This window comes from Podarcis erhardii (assembly GCF_964252035.2).
Source record: "Podarcis erhardii genome assembly, chromosome: 2".
In the NCBI taxonomy this organism is placed as follows: domain Eukaryota; kingdom Metazoa; phylum Chordata; class Lepidosauria; order Squamata; family Lacertidae; genus Podarcis; species Podarcis erhardii.
Genome location: NC_138498.1, coordinates 854,871 through 882,186, shown reverse-complemented (window position 1 = coordinate 882,186; position 27,316 = coordinate 854,871). Strand labels below are relative to the sequence as shown.

Genomic DNA, 27,316 nt, shown 5'->3' with positions numbered 1-27,316 from the left:
AAGGGCAAAGTCACCTGTTCTGCTGGGGAACTGGCGAAGGAGACTGCTGAGGAAGGCCTGGGAGCTGGTCTCTTTTATTTCTAACAATGTTGGTCTTCTCCTCCCACAAGTCTTTCCCATGAACAGCATCCAACACACCAGAGGGAGAAAGGACAGAATAGTTCTGTTTGGAGACGAAAACGAAATAGCAAGAAACCTAAGAGCTGACAAAATAAGAATGAAAAGCCAAGGAAATGAGAAGCAGAAGTGTAGAAATACTGTGTCCCAAGTCAAGACAGGGAAGGAAATGGGAGGTGGAGGCTCAGTAGCCCGCTGGTGCTGCTATTTGGTTACCATGTGACCCTACACTTCCTAGGACAATAACTTGAATTTTAAGGAGTCAAATTGTCAAGAGCCTTTCTCTGTTTCTTTTAAGGAAAGATGATTTTGTAGATCTCTATAAAGAGTTTGAACCCAGTTTGGTGAACAGCACGGTTTACATCATGTCCATGGCCATGCAGATGGCAACATTTGCCATCAACTATAAGGTGAGGTGTGCTCAGTTTTTTTAGCTCTCTAGGGTGTGCTGTAATTTATTTCCCTGCTTCACTTGGTACCTGTCGTGCTGGAGCCTAATTCTCCATTTGAAGGCTATTCTGCAAGATGCTGGTGGCCAGGGATCTCAAAGGGAGTGTGAAGCCATGTGGAACAAGGAGTGCTAGAAAGTTTTGCCAGGCCAAGTACGGAAACTCTCTGTCTGTGTAGATTAGTTTGAATAGTCTGCATGTTGCAAGCAGATTAGATGATCTGATGCTCTACTTTGAGTTCTTCAGGGTGCCCTAGTATGAGAAGTACTAAATATTTTCATTTTATTGGTGGGGGCAGAAGAGAGGTTCAAAGAGAGCCAGACCTTTTTTGGCAATTGCTCATATGGCTGGGATAAGCTTGAGTACAAAGGAAACTACTTAAGCCAAAAATTTGCATTTAAGTCTTGTGAAATCCATTACTTGAGATCGACTGTGTGTTCCAATAAATACCAGGACTGCTTTCTGACATACACATATTTCCTGCAACCCTCTTGTCCCTGGAAATAAAAGTGGATGTACCAGGGGGAGGCAATGAACCCAAAGGATCTATTGCCTTCCCAGTCTTCCAACAGGCCCCTGGACCAAGAAATAAACTCAGCCCAGGAGCTGGCATTATTACCATTCATTTTCCTCCCTGATGAGAGGGAAATAGTTGTGGTTGCTGTTTTTTTAAAAAAAAGAACAGGCGTGCAAGTGCTCTTCTACCCCCCATCAGCAGGGCACGGGACTGAGCAGACCATGTCTTTGGTTCCAATCCCACCACCACCCAGCCTAGGAGAGATTAAAATCAACTTCAACCTCACAAAAATCTTGCTAATGAAATAAATGGCTAGCCAATAGACATTGATATTTTGGCCTGCAACATGCAACCAGTCTCCAGATGCATGTATGTTGAAGACAAAAAACGACTATTTGGGGTGATAGTATTTGGGTTGGTGATACCTGCAATCTGGTTCTTGACTGCCCTTTCCATCCTTGTCTTTGTTGCTCAAGGGCCATCCATTCATGGAAAGCCTGCGGGAAAACAAACCTCTGCTGTGGAGCATCATTCTCTCTGGGCTGGCCATTGTAGCCCTTTTGACAGGCTCCTCTCCCGAGTTCAATGAACAGTTTGGACTGGTAGACATCCCAACAGAGGTGAGTAGGCAGGATCCTTCCTAGGTCTTTACTTGGGGATTGTGTTTAGGGGTTTTTTTCTACTGGGGAGTTTCAGAAATGTAGCAGTGTGCATCTTAACCAGGGAGAGCCTAGATCATCCTTCTCTGACTGGTGCTCCCAGATGTTTTGGCTGCAACTCTCATCATCCCTGAATGACTCAAGGAAATGCATATATCTTAAAATGTGATCCCTGATAATTGTACTCAAAAGGAATAACAAGTAGAACTGAACATGTACCTTTTTTGTGCCGCTGCGCCCTCCCCCCACAAAATAGTGATGTTGGCAGTGTTGTAGTTCAGCTATTGTGAGCTATTAAGTGGCAAACATGTACTTTGTACTTGGTCTCAATGCAATATCTCCAACCAGTCATGAATATGTTCACAAATCCAGCTTATTTAAGTTGCTTCCTTAGGTTACTGTGATAGTGGCACAATTTCAGTTCAGCTCAAGATAATTATTTTTGGCAAGTCACCAAAAAGTGTAGTGGAATAAATGTTGCTATTGGGGAACATTCATGGTTTTTTATCCTTTTATTGCAGTTCAAGATGGTGATCACTCAAGTTCTTCTGGCAAACTTTGTCACTGCCCTACTTGTAGACAGAATCCTACAGTTTCTTCTTGGCAGCACAAAGCTCAGAGTGCCTTCTTGAGATGAACAGATCCCTGGCCAAAAAAGGAACAGCCAGTGTACAGTTTTGCAAGAAGAATATTTATTCTTTGGACAGCCCTCTCTTACTCCAGTTTGGTACTGGCAGGCGACTTCAACAAAGGCGATGCCCCGGGGGCTACACCAAGCTCCACCTGTTTCCCAGACTTGACAGCACCTGCTGACTTTTATACTACCCCTACACTCCTCAAAAGGTGGTAATGGGATTTGGTAATTAAATGGCAATCAATGCATTTTGAAATATGGCTGGAGTTTTCTTTGTGGTAAAATCCATTCCTATTGTGCCCAATTCAACATCCTGGGAGTTTGGGGCTGGAAGTCTTCTCATTTCACTTTCAGTTAAAATTAGTGTTGTATTTCTATGGAAGTCATACTTTCATTATATACGAGGCAGCCTACTCAGAAAGGCCATTAATATTTTTAAAGGTAAAGCTAAAATCTGCTCATAAAAGTAGTGCTTTGCATAGAAAGTAAAACATAAACACTGTACAGAAGTTTGATACTTATCAGGCAAGATTATATTTACAAACTTGAGCTGCTAAAGTAATGTACCTGCTAGTTATTTCTTTTTAAAGAACACCTATGTGGTGAATGGGCTACGAGTCCCAATAGCAAAAAAGCACACTGTCAAACAAATTACTGATGCTAGGAGATGCTGGGGGGGAGTCTAGCAGCAGCAGTTCTTTCGACGACGAAGCCATAGTTGTACTGAAAGCAAAACAAAACAGCCTTTATAAATCACATCACATCACACCACACAACTATATCTAGAGTAGACAACACAGGAATGATAGTCTCAAAATTTCTCTTAAGGACAGCTTAATAAGTACATTGAAAAGCCTCAACTGCTGCTTACCTCTTTCTCAATATCGGCAAGAGATTTGATATGCAAGCTTTTAAACAGAGAATAGGCCTAGAAAATAAAGAGCAAACAAAGTAATTATTTTTGCCTCACTACATCTTAATTTCCCAAGACCTCACCTCAAAACCAATATTGGCACAACTAAAAACTCTTACCACCATTCCCTCTGGAAAACAAGTTCTGATTACCACCCCCATCTTCCCTTAAAGGCAGATCCTACAGTACTGACAACACACTTGGAATTGAGACTAATTCTTACATTTGTGCCCTTGGAGATGCTGCTCTCAAACTTGGGGTGCAGGGTGAAGGGCACTCCATCCATGGCTAAGAGGGAGAAAAAGAGTTAGGTTATTCATGTGACAGTGTAAAGGACAAGGAAACATTTGCCACCCCTCATCTACAGGGCAAAATGCTCCACTCAATCACAATGCTGTTTTGCCATTTTCCTATGAAAGCAAGAGCAGCCCAAGAGTCTGTGCAAGACAGGTTCTGAAAAAGTAGCAATCTCTGCTCCTAAGCAAAGTAGTGAGAGAGCTCTCAAGGAAAAAGCAACTCACACAAAGCAAACTAAGTTTTAGTGCCTCAGCCCATAGAATTCTGGATACCTACCTGAGATGCCATAGACGTTTGAAGTGTCATATATAGACTCATTCCGCTTCAGGGTAGGTTGCCTTTTGGGACCGGGTGGAACCACAGGCTTTTCTGATGGAAGGACTACACTGCAGGATTAGATTAGAAAGTTGTTCACAGCAATCTTATAAAGACTCCTGATGAATTACAAGCCAGACTCTCTCAAGAGTGCCACACAATGGATTTCTCATCTTCTATGCTAGCTTTCTCTGTACAGTGGTGCCTCACAAGACAAAATTAATCCGTTCCGCGAGTCTCTTCGTCTTGCGGTTTTTTCGTCTTGTGAAGCACGGCTATTAGCGGCTAAGCAGCTATTAACGGCTTAGCGGCTTTAAGAAAAAGGAAACGAACTCGCAAGAACTTGCAAGACTTTTCGTCTTGCGAAGCAAGCCCATAGGGAAATTCGTCTTGCGAAGCACCTCGAAAAACGGAAAACTCTTTCGTCTACCGAGTTTTTCGTCTTGCGAGGCATTCGTCTTGCGGGGCACCACTGTAGTATTTTTCCAATTTGTTTGGGGTTGCATGTTCTGAACAAATGCAGACAGCAAATTACTTTTTTTTTATTCTGGCAAGATTCACTCACTGAGCCTTGCAGTGACTCAGTATGATAGGACGTGCCCCCATCCACAGCTAATGAGACCATGGGTTGGTTCTTTGTCATGCTGAGCCTTGGAGATACCTGCAGCTTCTTCAAAGCACAGCATGTCATAATCAAGGCTGCTGCTCACCATCCGGAAACGGGGGGCGGGGCGGGTGTCACCAGCTCTGACTGGCTAATACAACAAAAGGCTAAGGGTTGTAGCAAACTAACTTAAAAACTCAGCGTAACCCAGTGAAATTAATGGACCTGATTTTTTGAGCTGAAGTAGCAATGGATACAACCATATACCTGTTACGATATAGAAGCAATGCAGCTGCAAACTGCTAGCTTGAAAGCAAAACATAATGGGAATGTTGGGACTGTCCGTGGGAAACAGGGACAGTCAATTCACAGTGCGAAGCACCGGAATTAGCTCAGAGTGTAATATGAGCTCTTCCGTTTATTCCTGTCCAGGAAGTGCAGGAAGTGTTTGTCACTAGACTGCTGGAGCTTGAAGAGAGCAGTCATGTTTTTTGTAATGCTGCAAAGACAGAAATAAAGGCATGTAAATACGTTTCTGTCTATCTCTTTCCCCTGCCGGGGGGGCAGGAAAGAGGGGGTGTGATCTTCTCATGTTTGAGAAGAATCGCCTATCGAGACCTAGCCTGGATCTTGCTGGGGAATGCAGCCAGGGAGGTCAACAGGAGATCAAGCCGGGTGCCTGGGAGAGTTGCCAGTTTCTCCTGATATGGGCTTGATTTCCGACAATACCTACAGAAGGCTCCAGGGAATGGGAAACAACTTCTTTGCCTTAACTTGGGGGTGCCGATGCAATCAGCTTCCACCTAGTCCTCTAAAATTTTCTGACTGGCATTACTATTGTTCCTTTATAAAAACCATCAATATTTTGAAATATTCAAATACAGTTAAAATGCAATATGGCAATCAGAGGAAATTGTTACACAGTGATAATGCAAACCTGCAAAAAATCAATTTGGAAATGAAACAGAGGGAATTGGTTCTTAGGCTGAGAGGTGTCCCAGAAGAAGGCAAACAGGATTTAAGAGAATATTTAACTGAGGTGTTAGCAAAATGGCTACAAATTGAACAAGAATTCTTGGATGGTTCAACTGACAGGTGAATTCAAAATTTGCAGATTAAAAAATTGCCAGGAGATTGTCTGGTGACCTTTAACTCAAGATCTATTAAGGATAGAATAATACAAACCAATTATATGAACAGATTGCAAATTGGAGGTAAAAATATTATTATCCTGAAGGAAATTCCTGAATGCCTTCTTAAAAAACACATTAATTATACATTTCTGACAGATGCCCTGAGAAACCACATAATACTGTATCAATGGAAATTTCCAGAAGGGATTTCCTTCACATACAAAAACAAGAAACATAGATTCACTGACATAGAGGAGGCCCAGAAATTTTTGAGGACATAGCGAAAGGAGTTACAAGAGACTAAACTGTTGACAGAACCAGAGGGAGTGGTAGGAGGTGAGGAAGAAAAGCATAGTATAGATAAGCAAGAAGAAAGAAAAGAAAAAAACAATGCATTAATAATTGACAATTAAAATGGCTGATAGGAAGATATTAAACTGGAATGCAAATGGATTAAATAGCAAAGTAAAAAGGCATAAAATTGAACACGTAATACTGAAACAAAATCTAGATATAGTTTGTTGACAAGAAACTCATGTGGCCAAGAGACATAGAAGGGTCTTGATAAATAAAAGAATTGGAATGGAATTTATAACTTCAGACAAAACTAAGAAGTGAGGAGTGGTTTTATATACAGTGATGCCTCTGGTTACGAACTTAATTCGTTCTGGAGGTCCGTTCTTAACCTGAGGTACCACTTCAGCTAATGGGGCCTCCTGCTGCTGCCGCGCTGCCAGCACATGATTTCTGTTCTCATCCTGGGGCAAAGTTCTCAACCCGAGGTACTACTTCCGGGTTAGCGTAGTCTGTAACCTGAAGTGTTCGTAACCAGGTGTTTGTAACCCGAGGTACCACTGTATTAAACCAAAATTATATTAAATGCACTATTAAATATCTCTGAGGAAGCCGATGCAATCAAATAAGCAAAGATAGGGAAGTCACCAGGACAGAATGGATTAACATCAAAATATTATAAAAAAATTACAGAATTGTTTATTGCAACCATTGCCAAATTTAATGAACAGAATTTTAAAAGTAGGAAAAGTATCAGAGACTTGGAAAGAGGCCTTTATTACATTAATTCTGAAGCAAGAGACTGATTTGTTATTAACTAAGAATTATAGGTCAATTTCCTTATTAAATAACGATTATAAATTATTTGTAAAATATTATGGCCAATAGATTGAAAGGAATCTTGTTATATATGACCAGGCAGGATTTCTTCCAGGACGTCAGATGAAGGATAATATAAGGAATATGATTGATGTCACAGAATACCTGGAAGTAAGAAATGAAAAACAAGCAGCATTCATGTTTATTGATGCTGAAAAGGCATTTGATAATATTTCTTGGTCATTTATGCATAAGGTTTTAGAAAATATGGAATTAGAAGAAAGGGTTACAAGAGGAATAGATGCAATTTACTGAGAGCAACAATCAAGATTAATTTTGAATAATGTTACTACTGAAAAATGTAGTATCATGAAAGGGACAAAACAAGGGTGCCGCTTGTCACCATTTTCGTTTATTTTAATATTAGAAGTCCTGGTGAGAAACATAAGAGCAGGTGAAACCATAAGAGGAATAACAGTAGGATATAAAGCATACAAGTTGAAAGCATTTGTAGATGACCTTGTAATAATGGTTGAGGACCCCATAAATTCATTATTGAAAGTATTAGAAAAAATGCAGGAATTTGTACAATTATCAGGTTTTAAACTGAGTAAGAATAAGACCAAACTCTTTGTGAAGAATGTTTCAGAGCAACATAAAAAGGAGATACAGCAGAAAACAGGGATAAATATATGTTAAAAAGTCAAATACCTGGGAATACAGTTGACAGCTAAGAATATATTTAAAGATAATTATGAAAAATTATGGAAAGAAATAAAAAGGAAAATGGAAATTGGGGAAAGATTAATTTGTCATTACTAGGCAGAATATTAGTGATCAAGATGAACGTATTGCCAAAATTGCTGTTTTTATTTCATTTATTTATAGTCCTGGTGATAAGCAATGTGAGCTGCTTCAAAGAATGGCAAAGACATATTTCAAGATTCATCTGGAGAGGGAAGAAACCAATAATAAAACATAAATTATTGATAGACAGAGGAGGCATCTTGCATTTCCTGGAGCTGGGATTAGATAATTTTTAAAAATGATGACCTGTTGGATCTGGAAGGTCATGTCAGGGAAGAGTTAGAGTTAGAAGTTTCCAGTTTCCCAGAGGGAGAATGTTTTCCCCAAGGGGGGGAGGAGAGCAGTGAATCTAACAGAAGAGAGCAACAGGAACAGGGAGGGACCGGCTGTTCCCAGGAAAGGCAAGGGTTCAGTTCTAGCTCAGATTGGGAGGAGGGGAGATACAAGCCAGCTCTAGCCAGGAGGGTAGGAAAAAGAGCGGGAAAGCAACTTAGTATTGACACTACAGGAGCCAGAATCTAGTACTAAAAGAGTATTGGAACTGATTCAAGAATTTGGTCGGGTTGCAGGTTTTAAGTTAAATAAGTTAAAAACTAAGGTTTTAGAGAAAAATCTAACAGTGATTGAGAGAGAGAGGTTTCAGAAGGAGACAGGTTTAACATTGGTCAAGAAAGTGAAATACCTGGGGGTTAATATGACAGCTAAGAATGTGAATTTATTTAAAGATAACTATGAAAAATGCTGGACGGAAGTGAAAAAAGACTTAGAAATATGGTCAAACTTGAAGCTTTCACTGCTAGGCCGTATTGCTGCGATAAAAATGAATGTATTGCCAAGAATGTTGTTTTTGTTTCAAACACTGCAAATTTTGGATAAAATGGACTGTTTCAAGAAGTGGCAGAGAGATATTTCTAGATTCGTCTGGCAGGGCAAGAAGCCCAGAATAAAATTTAAAATATTAACGGATGCAAAAGAAAGAGGTGGATTTGCCCTGCCAGACCTCAAACTTTATTATGAATCAGCCGCATTTTGCTGGCTGAGAGAATGGCTGCTTCTTGAAAACACAGACATTTTGGACTTAGAAGGTTTCAATAATGTATTTGGGTGAGTTACTTATTAATGATCTTCAAAGACCAGACTCGCCCGGGACTTTATATGAGGCGAGCCAAGGTAACGGGTTCGAAAGTTTTGAAAATAATTTAATTTACTCCTACTGCGCACTACCCCAAGAAACTCAGAACAAAATACTTTATAGACTGAATAACCTTCGCTCTTGCTTGACAAATCTGATGAAGGACCAACCGGGACTACATAATCAAAACATATCTGAGTATGTCTCAGATCAGGCTTCATGCCTCTATCGTCATGAGCTGGATTTATGGGCCGAGAAACCCTCTGTTACCCCAGGTCTAGTGGTTGCTGCGGAGATGAATCCATCCTCTCAGATCCTGGAGCTGAAACGCCCCTCCCATAACCCAGCTCGCATGCAATCCATCTCAGAGGCAAAACTGGTCACTACATTAGCTTGGGATAAAATGAGAGAATTAAATGAGACTGAATTGGGCTCCCCAAATAAAGTGCCCAGCATGGGTGCGCCAGGTTGCAACCCTAGCATTCCACCCTCCTCAAATGTGAGCATACTGAATACATCTTTAAATATCATTGAATTAGCATCTGAACTATATGATCCCGCTGAAAGGAATAATAGTAAGAACCAGAGGAATTTGGTGTGACATTCGGAATGCACCACGCATACCTCACTAGCACCCTTAAATCAAAGTTCTCTCCAAACTCTTTCTATTATGTCCTGGAATGTAGCTGGACTTTCAAGTAAACTAGCTGATCCTGATTTTATAAATTTTCTTGAACCTTATGATATAATACTTCTGCAGGAAACCTGGTCTCTTAAACCTTTAAATATTCCTAATTTTATTACCTATAATTTACCCGCTACTAAAATGTCAACAAAAGGTCGCCCTAAAGCTGGTTTGATCTGTGGTATTAAACAGTCTTCTAACCTTAAAATTAATTATACCAGAAATATTGGACAGTATGCACAACTGTTATCACTTACTATTGTATACAGGGAAATTTTTCTTTTAAATATATATTTTCCTCCCATAGAGTTGGAAATCAGACCAGATTATGGTTGGAATTTGGTCTCTGAAGAGTTGTATTTAATACGTAGTAAATTTCCAAATATTCCCCTGATTGTAATGGGAGACACCAATGCTCGAATTGGATCAGACAATACAGCTCTCTATAAACGCTATGGCTCAAATCTAGCTGAAGAATAGGGAGGAATTCTAAGGACATCATTATTAGTAAAGCGGGAGGAAAACTTCTACAATTGGTTTTAGAATTGAACCTCTCATTTTTGAATGGCTCAATGTGGCCGGATATTCCAGGAAATTTTACTTTTAGCTCCAAAAGGGGTAGGAGCGTCATCGACTATTCTCTAGTTTCCGTTGAAATGTTAAATGAAATTGCCTCTTTTACAGTTGTACCTCGCTCAGAGAGTGACCATTTCCCAATAGTTTTAGAGATGTACAGGAATCCTAGAAATAATGATATTAGACCTCCTATTAGTATTGATAAGACTATTTATGCCAAAAGAATTTATATAAGTGATAAAAATAGGGAGGATCTATTAGCAGTATTTGAAAATAACCCAGTTCTCCCGGAACCTGTGGCTAACCAAAATTTGTTGCCCTTGGAGGATAATGATTGTTACTATAAGACTATCCAGGAATTATTTTCTTCTTTTTTAGACTCTCAGTCCAGCAACAAACCTTTAAATAAGTATAACTGGTTCGATAAAGATTGTATCAGAGCTTGCAGGGCAGCGGCGCACACCTAGCAGCGCGCGGTTTGATCCATCTTTTAGATTTAGGGGAGCTAGTCTCAAACGTTTGTTGGGGGAGACCTAGGGGTTTTTTTGGGGGGGAGTTATTTGTCCTGTCTGCACGCTTCTTATGATGGAGGACCGCTGTAGCCACCCCCAACGACACGTTCTCAAGATGGAGAGTGAGGGAACAGCTGCAGTCGCCTGCGGTTCCTGCACAATGTTTGCCATCTTGCCAAAGGTTGCAGGCAGCTTTACCTGCAGCAATTGCATGTTGATTGCCCTCTTAAAAGACAAAGTCCAGCAACTGGAGGAACGTGTGGCTACGCTCCAAAGAATTAGAGAGCTGGAGCTCTTCTTGGAAGCAACAGAGCACACCGTCTCCACCAAGGAGGAGACAGGGGACTCCCCCGAGAAGGAGGCTAGTTCACCAACACAGGAGCCAGATATATGGAGAAACGTGACTCAAAGAAGTAGGAGGCCCAGGGTTCGCTCTGATTGTTTAGAAATACACAATCGCTTTGAGGTCCTCTCCCCTAGCATGGAAGACGAAGAGCAGACTCCATTTGAGGATCTCTCCCTCATTACAGTCGATCAGGTATATGAAGACGAACAGCAAAGTCAGTCCTCAGGGAATGTGCAGGCGACCTTGGAATGGACAGCTCACGGAAGAACCCCGACCAAACCTAAGAGGAGGCGTGTAGTGGTGATAGGGGATTCCCTACTGAGGGGAACAGAAGCAGTGATCTGTGGGCCTGACAAAATGTCTCGGGAAGTGTGCTGTCTCCCCGGGGCTAAGATCCAAGATGTAACTGAACGACTGCAAGGAATCATAAAACCCACTGACAAATACCCCTTCCTCTTGGTTCATGTGGGAACCAATGACACTGCAAGCAATAGCCTCCAGAAGATCAAAAGAGACTATGGGGCTCTGGGCAGGAAATTGAAGCAATTAAATGCACAAATTGTCATCTCATCTGTCCTCCCAGTTGAACGACGTGGCCCAGGGAGAGAGAGAAAAATAGTGGAAGTGAACAGCTGGCTTCGCAAATGGTGTAAACAGGAACGGTTTGGATTCTTAGATCACGGACTGCAGTTTCTTGAAGATGGACTTCTGGCAAGAGATGGGCTGCACCTCACAACGGTTGGGAGGAATGTTTTGGCCAAAAATCTCAGAAACCTCATCAGGAGGGCTTTAAACTGACTAAAGTGGGGGAGGAAGACAGTGCTCCTGAAGGTAGGAGTCTATCAATTGATGATCATCCAAATGTCATAGACCGAATTGAGCAAACAGCACGCAGACCTAGTGATGGGAGGAAAAACTCCTTAAATAAGAGACACAGGGGAATGATTAATGGACTTCAATGTCTGTACACTAATGCGCAAAGCATGGGTAATAAACAAGATGAGCTTGAGCTCTTGGTACAGCAAACTAAATATGACATAATAGGCATCACTGAAACCTGGTGGGATAAGTCCCACGACTGGAATGTAATAATGGAGGGATACAATCTATTTCAGAGAAACAGACCAGACAAGAAAGGAGGAGGCGTGGCATTATATGTCAGGGATGTGTATACCTGTGAAGAGATCCAAGATTTAGAACCTCAAAGCCAAAGTGAGAGCATTTGGGTCAAAATTAAGGGAGAGAAGAATAACAGGGACCTCATTGTGGGAGTTTACTATAGATCCCCAAGCCAAATGGAGGACATAGATGATGCCTTCCTGGAACAGATGGCCAAGCATGCAAAAGGAAGGGAGACAGTAGTAATGGGGGACTTCAATTACCCGGATATTTGTTGGATGTCAAACTCAGCCAAGAGCATAAGGTCAAACAGATTCCTCACTGGCCTTGCAGACAACTTCGTTGTCCAGAAAGTGGGAGAAGCAACAAGAGGAACAGCTATTTTAGATCTGGTCCTAACCAATGTTGATGACCTGGTTAGTGGGGTAGAAGTGGAAGGATCATTAGGCGCGAGTGATCATGCTCTTCTGAAGTTTACTATACAGCGGAAAGGAGCAGCCAAGCATACTAGGACTCAATTTCTTGACTTTAAGAAAGCCGACTTCATAAAACTTAGGAAAGTGCTGGGTGAGATCCCATGGACAGTAATACTAAAAGGAAAGGGAGTTCATGATGGCTGGGAGTTTCTTAAGAGGGAGATAGTAAAAGCACAACTTCAGGCAATACCAATGAGACGGAAACATGGAAGGTGCCTAAAGAAGCCAGGGTGGCTATCTAAAGAACTTTTAACTGAGTTAAGATTAAAAAAGGATGTGTACAAAAAATGGAAAAGGGGGGAAACCACCAAAGAGGAATTCAAACAAATAGCCAGCATGTGTAGACACAAAGTCAGAAAAGCTAAAGCACAGAATGAACTCAGGCTTGCTAGAGAGGTTAAAAGCAACAAAAAAGGCTTTTATGGGTATGTTCGTAGCAAAAGGAAGAACAAAGAAACAGTGGGGTCACTCAGAGGAGAAGATGGTGAAATGCAAACTGGGGATACAGAAAGGGCTGAACTCCTCAATGCCTTCTTTGCCTCAGTCTTCTCCGATAAAGAAAACTATGCCCGACCTGAAGAATTTGGAGCAAATGATTCAGCAGAGGAAACACAGCCCAGAATAACTAAGGAGATAGTACAAGAATACTTGGCTATTTTAGATAGCCAGGGCCAGATGAACTGCATCCAAGAGTATTAAAAGAACTGGCAGATGTGATCTCAGAACTACTGGCAGTCATCTTTGAGAATTCCTGGAGAACAGGCGAAGTCCCGGCAGACTGGAGGAGGGCAAATGTTGTCCCTATTTTCAAAAAGGGGAAAAGAGAGGACCCAAATAATTACCGCCCAGTCAGTCTGACATCAATACCAGGGAAGATTCTGGAGCAGATCACTAAGCAAACAGTCTGTGAGCACCTAGAAAGGAATACCGTGATCACCAATAGTCAGCATGGATTTCTGAAAAATAAGTCATGTCAGACTAACCTGATCTCGTTTTTTGACAGAATTACAAACCTGGTAGATGAAGGGAACGCAGTGGATGTAGTCTACCTTGATTTCAGCAAGGCATTTGACAAGGTGCCCCATGATATTCTCGTAAAGAAGCTGGTAAAATGCGGACTTGACTATGCTACCACTCAGTGGATTTGTAACTGGCTGACTGACCGAACCCAAAGGGTGCTCATCAATGGTTCCTCTTCATCCTGGAGAAGAGTGACTAGTGGGGTGCCACAGGGTTCTGTCTTGGGCCCGGTCTTATTCAACATCTTTATCAACGACTTGGATGATGGACTCAAGGGCATCCTGATCAAATTTGCAGATGACACCAAACTGGGAGGGGTGGCTAACACCCCAGAGGACAGGATCACACTTCAAAACGACCTTGACAGATTAGAGAACTGGGCCAAAACAAACAAGATGAATTTTAACAGGGAGAAATGTAAAGTATTGCACTTGGGCAAAAAAAATGAGAGGCACAAATACAAGATGGGTGACACCTGGCTTGAGAGCAGTACATGTGAAAAGGATCTAGGAGTCTTGGTTGACCACAAGCTTGACATGAGCCAACAGTGTGATGCGGCAGCTAAAAAAGCCAATGCAATTCTGGGCTGCATCAATAGGAGTATAGCATCTAGATCAAGGGAAGTAATAGTGCCACTATATTCTGCTCTGGTCAGACCTCACCTGGAGTACTGTGTCCAGTTCTGGGCACCACAGTTCAAGAAGGACACTGACAAACTGGAACGTGTCCAGAGGAGAGCAACCAAAATGGTCAAAGGCCTGGAAATGATGCCTTATGAGGAACGGCTAAGGGAGCTGGGCATGTTTAGCCTGGAGAAGAGGAGGTTAAGGGGTGATATGATAGCCATGTTCAAATATATAAAAGGATGTCACATAGAGGAGGGAGAAAGGTTGTTTTCTGCTGCTCCAGAGAAGCGGACACGGAGCAATGGTTCCAAACTACAAGAAAGAAGATTCCACCTAAACATTAGGAAGAACTTCCTGACAGTGAGAGCTGTTCGACAGTGGAATTTGCTGCCAAGGAGTGTGGTGGAGTCTCCTTCTTTGGAGGTCTTTAAGCAGAGGCTTGACGACCATATGTCAGGAGTACTCTGATGGTGTTTCCTGCTTGGCAGGGAGTTGGACTCGATGGCCCTTGTGGTCTCTTCCAACTCTATGATTCTGTGATTCTGTGATTCTGTATTAACTATAAGAAAGAACTTAGAACTTGTCTAAAAGAAGCCTACATTACCAACTTTCAAGGTCTCTGGAAGACTTATTTTGAAATGAAAAATGCTTTTAAGAACATGCTCCTGGAAAAAAAATCTGAGTTTGCACTAGCGAAATGGTCTAAAATTGTTACTGCATTAGAAATTAAAGATACTAAAACTTTTTGGTCACTTCTCTCAATAAAAGATACCACTGAGTTCCCTAATATAAGCGATGAGGTTTGGATTTCACATTTTACTGCTGTTTTTTATGATCACCAAGTTTGTAAAAAGGAAAATTTTAAAGTTTCTTTGGCAAAAACCACACAATTTCAAATTACTGTTGAGGAGATGAAAAGGATAATCTTTTCGTTTAAGCAAGGGAAATCACCGGGTATGGATGGCATCCCAATAGACCTGTTGAGATTAGATATAGAATGGTGGGCCATTAAACTTGTGCCGCTTTTTAATTCTATCTATCAATCAGCCCTTGTACCTAAGTCGTGGAACAACTCAATAGTGGTACCAATTTTTTAAAAAGGTGATAGGAATTGCCAAGAGAATTACAGACCTATAAGTTTGCTACCATGCATAAGCAAAATCTATGCCAAATCTCTGCTTATTAAATTGGAAGAATGAATGCTGACAAAAGGCCTACCTGGTAAAGAGCAGGCTGGTTTTAAGGCAGGCTCGTCAACTCTTGACCAGTGTCTAGTGTTAAGTCATCTTGTGGATAAATATGTCATGAGAAATAAACGGAAACTCTTTGTGGCATTTGTGGATTTAAAAAGTGCCTTTGATTCGGTTGACCGCAACAAACTATGGACTAAACTAGAACACCTTGGTATTGACCCATATTTACTTACACTCATTCAAAGTTTACATTCTAATAACCAAATATATGTCAAAAGATGGTAGACTTGCAGGTCCTATTCTGAATAATCGTGGAGTTAGGCAAGGCTACCCTATTTAATCTTTTTTTATCTGACCTACCATTATTCCTTCAAAACGCAACCACTCATACTCCTTATTTAAACAATTGCCCACTCTCTCCATAATTTTTTTTTTTATTAAAATTTTTTCCATGAAAAACTCCAATCATATCCATTTACACATCACATATTTTAGCTTATTGGACCTCCCTCAACTTCTCTGACAATCATTCGTAGTTCAAATCCTATCTTCACATTCCTTAATTTTAATATTGCCATTAAATACTATATTTCTGTCCTTATTTGCTTTCTAACAATATTCCTTGTATTTTCACAAAGCTTCTTTAAAGCACACTAGCGTTGTACAGTCCTCACATACAGTTTTCAAATACTCCGTAAATTTTCCCCAGTCCTCAAAAAACCTGTGATCCTTTTGGAATCTGATTTTCCCAGTTAATTTATCCAGTTCTGCATAGTCTGTTAATTTTGTCCTCCATTCTTCCAAAGTCGGTACTTCTTCTTGTTTCCATTTTTGGGCCAACAGTGTTCTTGCTGCGGTGATTGCATACTGAAAAAGTTTACAGTCTCTCCTATTTATGTCCATTCTTGTTATTCCCAGCAGAAAGGTTTCTGGTTTCTTAACAAAGCTACAGTGGTGCCCCGCAAGACGAACGCCTCGCAAGACGGAAAACCCGCTAGACGAAAGGGTTTTCCGTTTTGGAGGCGCTTCGCAAGACGAATTTCCCTATGGGCTTGCTACGCAAGACGACAGCCCATAGGGAAATCTCCGGGACAGTGGGGAAGCGCAGCTCGTCTTCCCCGCTGTCCTCGGACCTCCTCCGAAGCCTGGCGGCGGAGCGGGGACACCTCCTCCCGCCGCCGGGCTTCGGAACGATGTCCCGAAGCCGAGCGGCGGGGCGGGAAAGTCTCCCCCCGCTGCCCGGCATCGGAACGATGTCCCGAAGCCGAGCGGCGGGGCGGGAAAGTCTCCCCCCGCCGCCCGGCATCGGAACGATGTCCCGAAGCCGAGCGGCGGGGCGGGAAAGTCTCCCCCCGCCGCCGGGCTTCGGAACGATGTCCCGAAGCCGAGCGGCGGGGCGGGAAAGTCTCCCCCCGCCGCCCGGCATCGGAACGATGTCCCGAAGCCGAGCGGCGGGGCGGGAAAGTCTCCCCCCGCCGCCCGGCATCGGAACGATGTCCCGAAGCCGAGCGGCGGGGCGGGAAAGTCTCCCCCCGCCGCCCGGCATCGGAACGATGTCCCGAAGCCGAGCGGCGGGGCGGGAACGCCTCCCCCCGCCGCCCGGCTTCGGGGCGGGAAAGCCTCCCCCCGCCGCCTGGCTTCGGGGCATCGTCCCGATGCCGGGCGGCGGGGCAGGAACGCCTCCCCCCGCCGCCCGGCTTCGGGGCATCGTCCCGATGCCGGGCGGCGGGGCGAGAAAGCCTCCCCCCGCCGCCTGGCATCGGAACGCTGTCCCGAAGCCGGGCGGCGGGGCCGCGAAGCCTGGGCGCGCTGGCAACTCTCCGCAAGGAGCGCTCCCGCTGCTTGCGGAGAGGTCCGCGAAGCCTGTCCTGGACCTCTTCTGAAGGCAGGCGGGGGGGCAAAAGTCTTTGTCCCCCCTGCTTGCCTTCCCAGGGGCTTTTAAATCGCCCGGACAGCGGAGAAGTCCTCCGCTGTCCCGGGCGATTTTAAAATGCCGCCCGCCAGAAGAGGTCGGGGGAAGGCGGTTTCCATAGGAACGCATTAATTGATTTTCAATGCATTCCTATGGAAAACCGTGCATCGCAAGATGAAAAACTCGCAAGACGAAGAGACTTGCGGAACGAATTAATTTCGTCTTGCGAGGCACCACTGTATATTTTAGCATTTTCTTTAGTTCATTATATATCATCTCCCAGAACCCCCTTACTTTCTTACAATCCCACCACATATGCATGAATGTACCTTCTTTCTCCTTACATCTCCAACATTTGTTATAAGTTTTGTACATTTTTGCTAATTTTACTGGTGTCATATACCACCTATATACCATCTTCATAACATTTTCTTTCAATGTGACACATGCTGTAAACTTCAGGTTTTCATTCCATATTCTTTGCCAATCATCCATTTCTATGTTATAACCTAAATCTTTGGCCCATTGAATCATGACCACTTTTACTTCCTCATCCATTGTATGCCATTCCAACAGAATTTTATACATTTTGGAAATTATCTTACAATCATTATTGACAATTTCTGTTTGAAATTTTGAGTCTTTTTCTTTGTACCCTTTTCCTTTCACATCCTTTTTAAACATTTCACTTATTTGATAGTAGTGCAACCAATCATAAACATGTTCTTTTACTTGTTCGTATGGTTTTAATCTCCACTTCCCCCCTTCCTTCACCACCAAATCTCCATAGGTAATCCAGTCACTTCTCATATTAATTTTTTTGACACCTATAACCTCTAATGGGGATAGCCAATGTGGGACCCCCATTTCTAATATATTTTTGTATCTGTCCCAAACTTCCAATAACGATCTCCGGAAGATATGATTTTCAAATGATTTATAACCCTTTTTCTTTTCTTTCCAAAGGTGCGCGTGCCATCCAAATCTGCTATCAAATCCTTCCAAATCCAGGAGCTTTGTATTTTTAAGTTTAATCCATTCTTTTAACCAGCAAAGACATGATGCTTCATAATATAACTTCAAATCTGGCAGGGCAAAGCCTCCTCTTTCTTTTGCATCTGTTAATAATTTATATTTGATTCTCGGCTTTTTGCCCTGCCAGACATATCTTGAGATCATCCTTTGCCATTCTTTAAAGATCGCCGCTCCTTTTAATATTGGTATCATCTGAAATAGAAATAACATCTTTGGTAGCACTGACATCTTGATCATTGAGATTCTACCCCAGAGGGATAGTTTTAGTCTTCTCCATACCTCCAGGTCCTTCTTAATTCCATTCCACACCGGGACGTAGTTGTTTTGGAACAGATCAATATTTTTTGGAGTTAACCATATTCCCAAATATTTCACCTTTTTAGCAATTTCAATACCCGTTTGTTGTTGCAATACTTCCATCATTGTTTTTTCCATATTTTTGGCTATAATTTTGGTTTTCTTCCTGTTTATTATAAAACCTGCCACCTCTCCAAATTTTTCAATTTCCTCCAGTATCTCAGCTGCAGTCTCCATCGGTTCTTCCACCATCAGAACTAAGTCATCAGCAAAGGCTTTAACTTTATATTGGTTTTGGCCTACTGTCACCCCCTTTATGCTTTCGTTTTTCCTTATTGAATCCAAAAAAACCTCAAGGACCATTATGAATAATAGTGGTGATAGCGGGCAACCCTGTCTGGTACCTTTAGAAATTTTAATTTCTTCTGTTAAATTGCCCACTCTCTCTACTACTTTATGCAGATGATGCTGTAATTATTTCACTCTCTGTTTTGGGTTTAAAAAAAATAAGAGTTTCTCAAACTACTGCTCTCTTAATAATCTCAAAATTAATTATGATAAGACAAAGATTAAGCAATTCAGAAAGAGAGGGAACCCAAAAGGATGTATAATTAATGGACATCTAATACAGGAAGTTAAGCACTTCAATTATCTGGGAATAACATTCAAAAATAATATGAATTGGAATACACATGTATGTGCTGCTATAGCTAAGGCCAAAGTGACAGCCAACCATATAAAATCCTATTTTTTTTCTCAAGTAGGAAACAGATTCATCCCAGCTGTATTGCAAGTGATTGATATGAAACTGTGTGCCCAACTTCTTTACGGCACACCAGTGTGGATCTCAGGCGACCTCAAGAGGTTGGATAAATTTCATGCTTCCCTTCTGAGGTCATTATTAGGACTTGCAAACTCAGTAAAATATGAAACAATATGTTGTGAGCTGGGAACATTGCCTTTATCAGTTAGAGCATGGCTGAGGACTTTGAAATATTGGATCTTCCTCCATTATAGAGCCTAATTCTCCCTAATTCTCTACTTTACGATCTTTTAAGTGATAGTGCAATCTACAATCTATCACTGATATGTAAGAGAAAACTGGATTCTATAGGGCTCATTCTAACTGACTTTGAAATCTCTGGTCCCAAAGATACATGGGAAATTATTAGGAAGACTCTTACAGAAAAAAGTGCTCTCGCCATGCTTGAGGTTGCAAAGCACAGCACCTGCTCTCCCATTCACTTAAATCTCCCTTTGCGTAGAGATTTCCATGACATGACATGACAAATCTGAAGAATCATGAATCGCGTAGGCTGTTTATGTTAGCCAGATTTAACATGTTTCCCTCGGTGGTAGTGAAAGGAAGATATCTAGCTATCCCAGATTCTGAGCGTCTCTGCAAATGCAGGAAAAAAGAACTCGATACTCTAGAGCATATATTCTTCTCCTGTGATTTTGGTAGTTATGCCAGAATACAATTATATGAGGCCCTAAAATTTAAAAAACAGATTTGTACTCAACCAACGGTCCAGGACATGTTGGCGGACGGCGATGATCAAATTACTTTGATAGTGGCCGAATTTTTGAGAGCTGTCCATGATGAAAGAATGGGCCATGATAGAGAGACTTAGTGGTTTCTAATGGTAGGTGACGTTGCTGTGTTGTATTTTTATTTCATATTAAATTGTATTATATTATTCATGTACATTGATTAATTTCTGGGAGTTAAGAATAGGACTAGGATAAATTGTGTTTGCTGTACCCGTATTTTATACAGTTTGTATATGTTGTTTGTCAATGTGTGGTGTGCTATGCCTAATAAAGGATTTTGAATTGAATTGAAAATGTATTTGGGTGGCATGCATATCTGTGGTATGACAAGGTCAAAGCACATAAAGCATTTAAAAACCATATTGTCAGGAAAGCATTGTTTAATGTCTGGACAAGATATTTTCAAGACCTACTTGAAAATAAAACCCCAAGGTGGTTGTCACCGATGGAAGCGAAGGCTCAGAAAAAGCTCAGTATGGAGGCCAAATGGCTGAAATATTGGGAAATTTTGGAACAAGAGGGAGATAAATTAAAATTGCAGAGCTTTGAAAAACTAAAAAACAAAGTGCGAGATTGGCTTCATTATTATCAAATAATGGAGGCATACAATTTGGACAAGAAAATTGCTTTCCAGGTAGAAAAATCTAAATTGGAAACAGAACTGTTAGATCCCAAAACTAAGACTTTGTCAAGAATGTATAACTTGCTGTTGAAATGGAACACTCAGGATGAAATGGTGAAATCTGCTATGATAAAATGGGCACAAGATGTGGGACACAACATTATGCTGGCTGACTGGGAACAGTTATGGACCACAGGTATGAAGTTTACGGCATGTAATGCCTTAAGAGAGAATATTATGAAAATGATATACAGGTGGTACATGACACCAGTCAAGCTTGCAAAAATATATCATTTGCCTGATAATAAATGTTGGAAATGTAAAGAGACTGAAGGTACATTCTTTCACCTTTGGTGGACGTGCCCAAGGATTAAGGCTTTCTGGGAGATGATTTATAATGAAATGAAAAAGGTATTTAAATATACCTTTTTGAAGAAACCAGAGGCCTTTCTCCTGGGCATGGTCGGCCAATTGGTGTCAAAGAAGGATAGAACTTTTTTTATGTATGCCACAACAGCAGCAAGAATACTCATCACAAAGTATTGGAAGACACAAGATCTACCCACCCGGGAAGAATGGCAGATGAAGGTGATGGAGTACATGGAACTGGCTGAAATGACTGGCAGAATCCGAGACCTGGGAGAAGAGTCGGTAGAAGAAGATTGGAAGAAATTTAAAGACTATCTACAGAAACATTGTAAAATTAAGGAATGTTAGAAGGATGTTGGAATGAAGTTATGTGGTTTTAGCAGTAATGTTACAAAGGAGTATGTAAAAATGGATTGTTAATAGGTGAGAATGTAAAGTTATAATATATTAAGATAAATTATTAAGATAAAAGCAAAAATGGAAAGGATTTGCTGAAATCGCTAATTGAACTAGAATACAAAAAAGGGAGGTGTGAGGAGGTCAGGGAAACAAGCAAATGAAAGACAAGACATGGAAAGGTTGATTTGTTTTTAATTGTTTTTACTTTTCTGTATTTTGTATTTTTTTTCTTTTTTTCTTTTTTTCCCTTATTCTTGTAACTTTTTTGAAACTTTAATAAATATTATTTTTAAAAAAAGAAAAAAGAAAAAGAGCGGGAAAGCGAAGGGAAGGGCGCCTTCGCCATTTTGAGAGTGGCTGGTCACCAAGAAGCAGAGCTCAGAAGGTATCTGAAATAATAAAAAGGTAAAGGGACCCCTGACCATTAGGTCCAGTCGTGGCCGACTCTGGGGTTGCGGCACTCATCTTGCTTTACTGGCCGAGGGAGCCAGCGTACAGCTTCTGGGTCATGTGGCCTGCAGGACTAAGCCGCTTCTGGTGAACCAGAGCAGCGCACGGAAACACCGTTTACCTTCCCTACTTGCACTTTGACATGCTTTCGAACTGCTAGGTTGGCAGGAGCAGGGACCGGGCAACGGGAGCTCACCCCATCGGGGGGATTCGAACCGCCGACCTTCAGATCGGCAAGTCCTAGGCTCTGTGGTTTAACCCACAGTGCCACCCGTGTCCCTTCTGAGGAATAATAGAACCATTTATAAGATTGGTTGTTAATATGCAATGAAAAGAACAGGATCTAATAAGTGTTGGAAATGTAAAGAAAAAGAGGGTACGTTTTATCATATGTGGTGGGAATGTAGGAAGGTTAAAAATTTGGGGGAAATGATATATAATGAAATGAAAAAAAATGTTTAGAATAACCTTTATTAAAAAAAACCAGAAGCCTTTCTATTAAGCAGAGGCTTGACAACCATATGTCAGGAGTGCTCTGATGGTGTTTCCTGCTTGGCAGGGGGTTGGACTCGATGGCCCTTGTGGTCTATTCCAACTCTATGATTCTAGGTATTGTCGGAGCAGAAATTTCAAAAGATCAGAAAAAAATTGTTTATGTATGCTATGAAAGGCTGCTCAAATGCTGTTAGCCCAAAGATGGAAAGAAGAAGCAGTCCCATCTAAAGAAGAGTGGCAAACCGAGTTAATAGATTATGCTGAAATGGCGAAACTAACTGGAAAGCTTCAGAAATCAAGATGACAGGAAATTTAAAAAATAATGGGAAATGTTTATTATGTATTTGCAAAAGTATTGTAAACTGATAAATACATTGTCAGGATTTTAAGAACACTTGTAATTTTAGAAATAGTATGGGAAATTTGAGGCTAGAAAAAAATTGGAGTAGAAATGAAATATAGTTGATAAGAAATGTAGCGAACGAGGAATGGGGGGAGGGAAGGCAGGGGATTCAGAGAATCCTACTTTATGGAATTGATATGGTTTTATGTATAATTTTCTTTGTTTATGGATGTTATTGCATTTGTTCCTGTTTGTGTTTTGTTTTTATTTTTTGTTACTTTTGTTGAAAACTTAATAAAAATATTATAAAAAACAAAAACAAAGTAATAATGCAAAATGAAACGGGGGTATAAATTTATAAGGGCAGAAGCTAAGTGCACCCAACTATTTTTAGTCAATAAGCTAAAGTGGGATGAAAAGCCAATGTTGGGAAACCCAGCCAGACGGGTTACATAAATATTATCACCATCAGCATCATCATAGTCCTGCCTCTACCACCATAAATCAGCTCTACTTAAAAAAGGATTACAAATAGCATTGGTCACTGGTCTGCCCCACTAATTCAGTGGTACCATGTACTTATTGGCAAAGATTCAGGACAGCTGTAATGGTAAGATGGGTAAATTAGGGGTTTCAATTCAGTTTACACACAAAACTAGATTAACAGCTACACCTCTCCTTCCAGAGATTATTTTTTGTTGTTAATAAAAGAAGACATACATCCAATTTTAGAAACATTAAGACAGTTGTTATGGTGCTGGTAAAATTTCCATCTACTGCCCACCCTATGCAAATAAAGGGGACAGAGGTAACAGGCTCTCTGCCCCACAGTTCATGCTTATCCTCACCAGCAATTTGCCTCCCACAGAAGCCTGGGAGCTGGAACGCATGTACCGAAAGCTCAAACACCCTGAACCAACAGGTGGCAATCTGGTCTGGCAACTTAGTTAATCTCTTTTTGTGAATGAACGTTAAAACTGAGAAAAGCAGGTGAGAACAATTGGCATTTGGATGGTTCAAGAATCTGGCCTAGCGTTTTACTTTCTATAGGATAGAGCCTATCCCAGTGAAGATGGGAAATCATGGTGGCTCACATAACATCAAGAATGATGTGCTTGTGACAAAAGTTGGACATAATTTACAGCAAGTCCAAAACTTACCCATCTGGTTCTAATGAAAGGCGCTTCATTTCTAGGCTCACTTTCCGTGGCTTGGGAAGGGGCTTGGGCTTGAGAATGTGCTCCTTTTTACACCAAAGTGCAAATCCACTCATTTCCCTAGATGAGAAGAATATGGTTAGAACAAAAGCATGTCTCCCAGGAGCTACAACATGAGAACAATGACTATAGATTGAGTGCCTCACCCTATCCGCATATAATTTGGGATCACTTTATTTTTGCTACTCAGCAAGATGTCAAACACAGCTGTTTCAGCTGCAGTCAATGGAATCAGCTTGACGCACAGTCTCTTCTTCTTGGAGAGGGAGGTTTCTGCAGCAGGGAAGCAGGAAGAGGAGATTACACCCAAATGACATCAGAATAACACCAACACCTTGCCTTCCTTAGATGGGCTTATGCATCCAAAGGTGGAGGGGAAGGCAAAAGAACATGCAAATAGCATATAGAAGTCCTTCCCCACAGAGAGAGATTCAATTACGACTCGATTTTTTTTGAACACTGTTCTTATGTGGAGCAGGTGTTTTTCCATATTTGTTCTCACAGTTAAGACAAGAGCCACAGATTCCAGGATCAGAAAAATCAGGCTCCGTTTGCTTTCTCGCAGAACAGTGCTTGGCTAGTTTTATGATGCCTGAAATACCTGCTCATGGGTAAACATGCTGTAGTAATTTAATCTGCTGGAAATCGGTTACTTTCAATAATTACAAAATAAACTTAGAACAGATTCAGTCCTCAGACCTAACTTTTGATATATCTCGATTATGAGATGAACATTCTTCCTCCCTTTTCCTGTGTGTCTTCTTTTAGATTATTTAAAATAAATAAATACATTTTTATTAGGGTTTATAAAGAAATATACAAAGATTATGATCAACTATCTTTATAGCATCTTCTGCCTCAGCAGGTATAGGAGCCACTTAGCCTAAGGAAACAGTATTCAAATATTGTTAAATAAATAATAGGTTCACAAATGCAGTAGTTTTGAGTTTGGGCAGCTACATATGAGTCAAAACTAAGCTGAACAAACTTGCACAGTTCTGCCTTGTCCCAGTCACAAGGCCAAGTGGCACATGAGAAAATGATTTGGTTCCCATTTACATGTGTAAAGTTCATCTGTGACCGAGGGCAAAAAAGAAAAATATCCTCAAGAAGTAGGTTAATTGTTCCATTATCCCTTATCATCATGACCAATTAAAAAATGAGAGGCAGTACAATGTTCCCCCATGGAGGATCAAGAAAAGGACTAAATGACCAACCAAAGCTGTAACAGGAATGGACTTCCAAGGGAGGAATCATGGTGGTTTGAAAGTCTTTCATTGGCTCCTTACCTATGGAGATAGGTATTGCACGCACATTTGGCTGGCAGCTTTCCCTCCAAAAAGTTGAAATAAAGGGATTACCCTCTTGCTTTGAAAAGTTTTTCCTCTCTGCCAGAGGGTTGTTTTCCTGCCCTGTGGGTCAAGTGACTGGAAGCAGAGGACCATCATCTTGCCCAAACCACACTACAAAGCCATACAAACGCCTCCCTTTCTTAATTTTCTTCAGAATGGGATAATTTACAATCTAAAAGAGTTTCTGTGTCTGTCAGTGAAAACTGACACCTGGTGAGTTAACTGCTTTTCATAATAAAGGAAAGAAAGCTACAGTTTAAGGCGTTGAGAAAAAGTGACAAAAAGCAGGATTTATGGTGTGAAATGAGAAAGTTTTAAACAGACAAGGGGAACCTCTGTGAAACTTTAAGTGGATTTCCCCCCTTTGACAAAAATGTGTTTAAGAAATTAAAAGCTACTTTGCTAGCTGACACTGTATCCACAGGAATGGAATTTTGTTATCTCAAAGCCGTAAGCTGTGATATTGCTAAAGTGACCAAAGCTATTAAGAGACAGAAGTCTTAATAGCTTTAAAAAGAGATGTAGAAAAATAGCCTCAACAATCAGAAAGCCACTTAAACATTAAAAGCTTCCCTAAACAGGGCTGCCTTCTAAAAGTGTGGTAGTTGTTTTTCTCTTTGACATCTGGTGGGAGGGCGTTCCACAAGGCAGGTGCCACTACCGAGAAGGCCCTCTGCCTGGTTCCCTGTAACCTGGCTTCTCGTTGCGAAGGAACCGCCAGAAGGCCCTCGGAGCTGGACCTCAGTCTCCGGGCAGAACGATGGAGGTGGAGATGCTCCTACTGGACCAAGGCCATTTAGGGCTTTAAAGGTCAGCACCAACACTTTGAAATGTGCTCAGAAACGTACTGGGAGTCAATGTACCGTATTTTTCCCTCTATAACACGCAGATTTTTTCTCCTAAAAAGGAAGGGGAAATGTCTGTGCGTGTTATAGAGCGAATGTGTGGTCCCTGGAGCCGAAAAACCAGGCAAAAATCACATCGAGACGCTTCAAGGAAAAGGGAAAACTGAAAAGAGGAAGCGGCTGCTTTCCTGCATTCTGCCTCAGGGTCTTACTGCCCACCCTCCTCTGTTTCGTTGCTGTGTTTGCTGAAACGGAACAAAGAGCATGGAAAGCCCCTCCCCTCCAGGCAAGCTCCGGTGCTGCTGGGGGAGAGGGAGAGAGGGGGGGGAAGGGAGAGGGAGAGAGAGGGGGGGAGGGAGAGAGAGAGGGGGAGGGAGGGAGGGAGGGGGGAGGGAGAGAGAGAGGGGGAGGGAGGGAGGGAGGGAGGGAGGGAGGGAGAGAGAGAGAGAGAGAGAGAGAGAGAGAGAGAGAGAGAGAGAGATGGCTGGCTTGGGTGGGGGGAAACTTTTGCCTTTCTTTCCTCCAACCCGTTAAATCCCTCTCCTGCATTGTTAGCCAGCTGCTTCTCTGCACACCCCTCTCATGTCCCTTCTTTGTTTTTCCTTCGCTCCCCACTTAAAATGTGGTTACAAAGCATAGATCCACATGGATCCTCAGGATCTTTGCATTGGGTCACCCCAAATTCACCATCAGATCACATAGCATGTCCATGGCTACAGCCTGCCCCCCCAAAATCACGCCCCCACTGTTGCCTGGGGCTGCAATGGTGCAAAAATGTGGTTAAAAAGCATGGATCCACATGGATCCTCAGGATCTTTGCATTGGGTCACCCCAAATTCACCATCAGATCACATAGCATGTCCATGGCTACAGCCTGCACCAAAAAAATCACGCACCCACTGTTGCCTGGGGCTGCAATGGTGCAAAAACGTGGTTACAAAGCATGGATCCACAGGGATTCTCAGGATCCTTGCATTGGGTCACCCCAAATTCACCATCAGATCACATAGCATGTCCATGGCTACAGCCTGCACCAAAAAAATCACGCACCCACTGTTGCCTGGGGCTGCAATGGTGCAAAAACGTGGTTACAAAGCATGGATCCACAGGAATTCTCAGGATTTTGGCATTGGGTCACCCCAAATTCACCATCAGATCACATGTCTGTGGCCACAGCATGAAG

At 41.8% G+C, this 27,316-nt stretch overlaps 2 protein-coding genes across 2 annotated transcripts in view; one reads left to right on the top strand and one right to left on the bottom strand.

Annotated features, from left to right (window-relative positions):
- The window catches only part of ATP13A1 (ATPase 13A1), a 35,332-nt gene extending 32,700 nt beyond the window's left edge, over nucleotides 1-2,632 (top strand). The window contains exons 24-26 of the mRNA XM_081851683.1: nucleotides 416-527; nucleotides 1,560-1,703; nucleotides 2,264-2,632. Coding sequence (XP_081707809.1) covers nucleotides 416-527; nucleotides 1,560-1,703; nucleotides 2,264-2,374 — 367 coding nt within the window. The 3' untranslated portion in view covers nucleotides 2,375-2,632. The remainder of the gene's footprint in view (nucleotides 1-415; nucleotides 528-1,559; nucleotides 1,704-2,263) is intronic.
- Nucleotides 2,633-2,901: 269 nt separating this feature from the next.
- The window catches only part of MVB12A (multivesicular body subunit 12A), a 29,620-nt gene continuing 5,205 nt past the window's right edge, over nucleotides 2,902-27,316 (bottom strand). The window contains exons 4-9 of the mRNA XM_081851893.1: nucleotides 24,083-24,209; nucleotides 23,880-23,996; nucleotides 3,863-3,972; nucleotides 3,513-3,577; nucleotides 3,248-3,304; nucleotides 2,902-3,099 (exon numbers count right to left, since the gene is read on the bottom strand). Of these exons, the coding sequence (XP_081708019.1) occupies nucleotides 3,037-3,099; nucleotides 3,248-3,304; nucleotides 3,513-3,577; nucleotides 3,863-3,972; nucleotides 23,880-23,996; nucleotides 24,083-24,209 (539 nt within the window). The 3' untranslated portion in view covers nucleotides 2,902-3,036. The remainder of the gene's footprint in view (nucleotides 3,100-3,247; nucleotides 3,305-3,512; nucleotides 3,578-3,862; nucleotides 3,973-23,879; nucleotides 23,997-24,082; nucleotides 24,210-27,316) is intronic.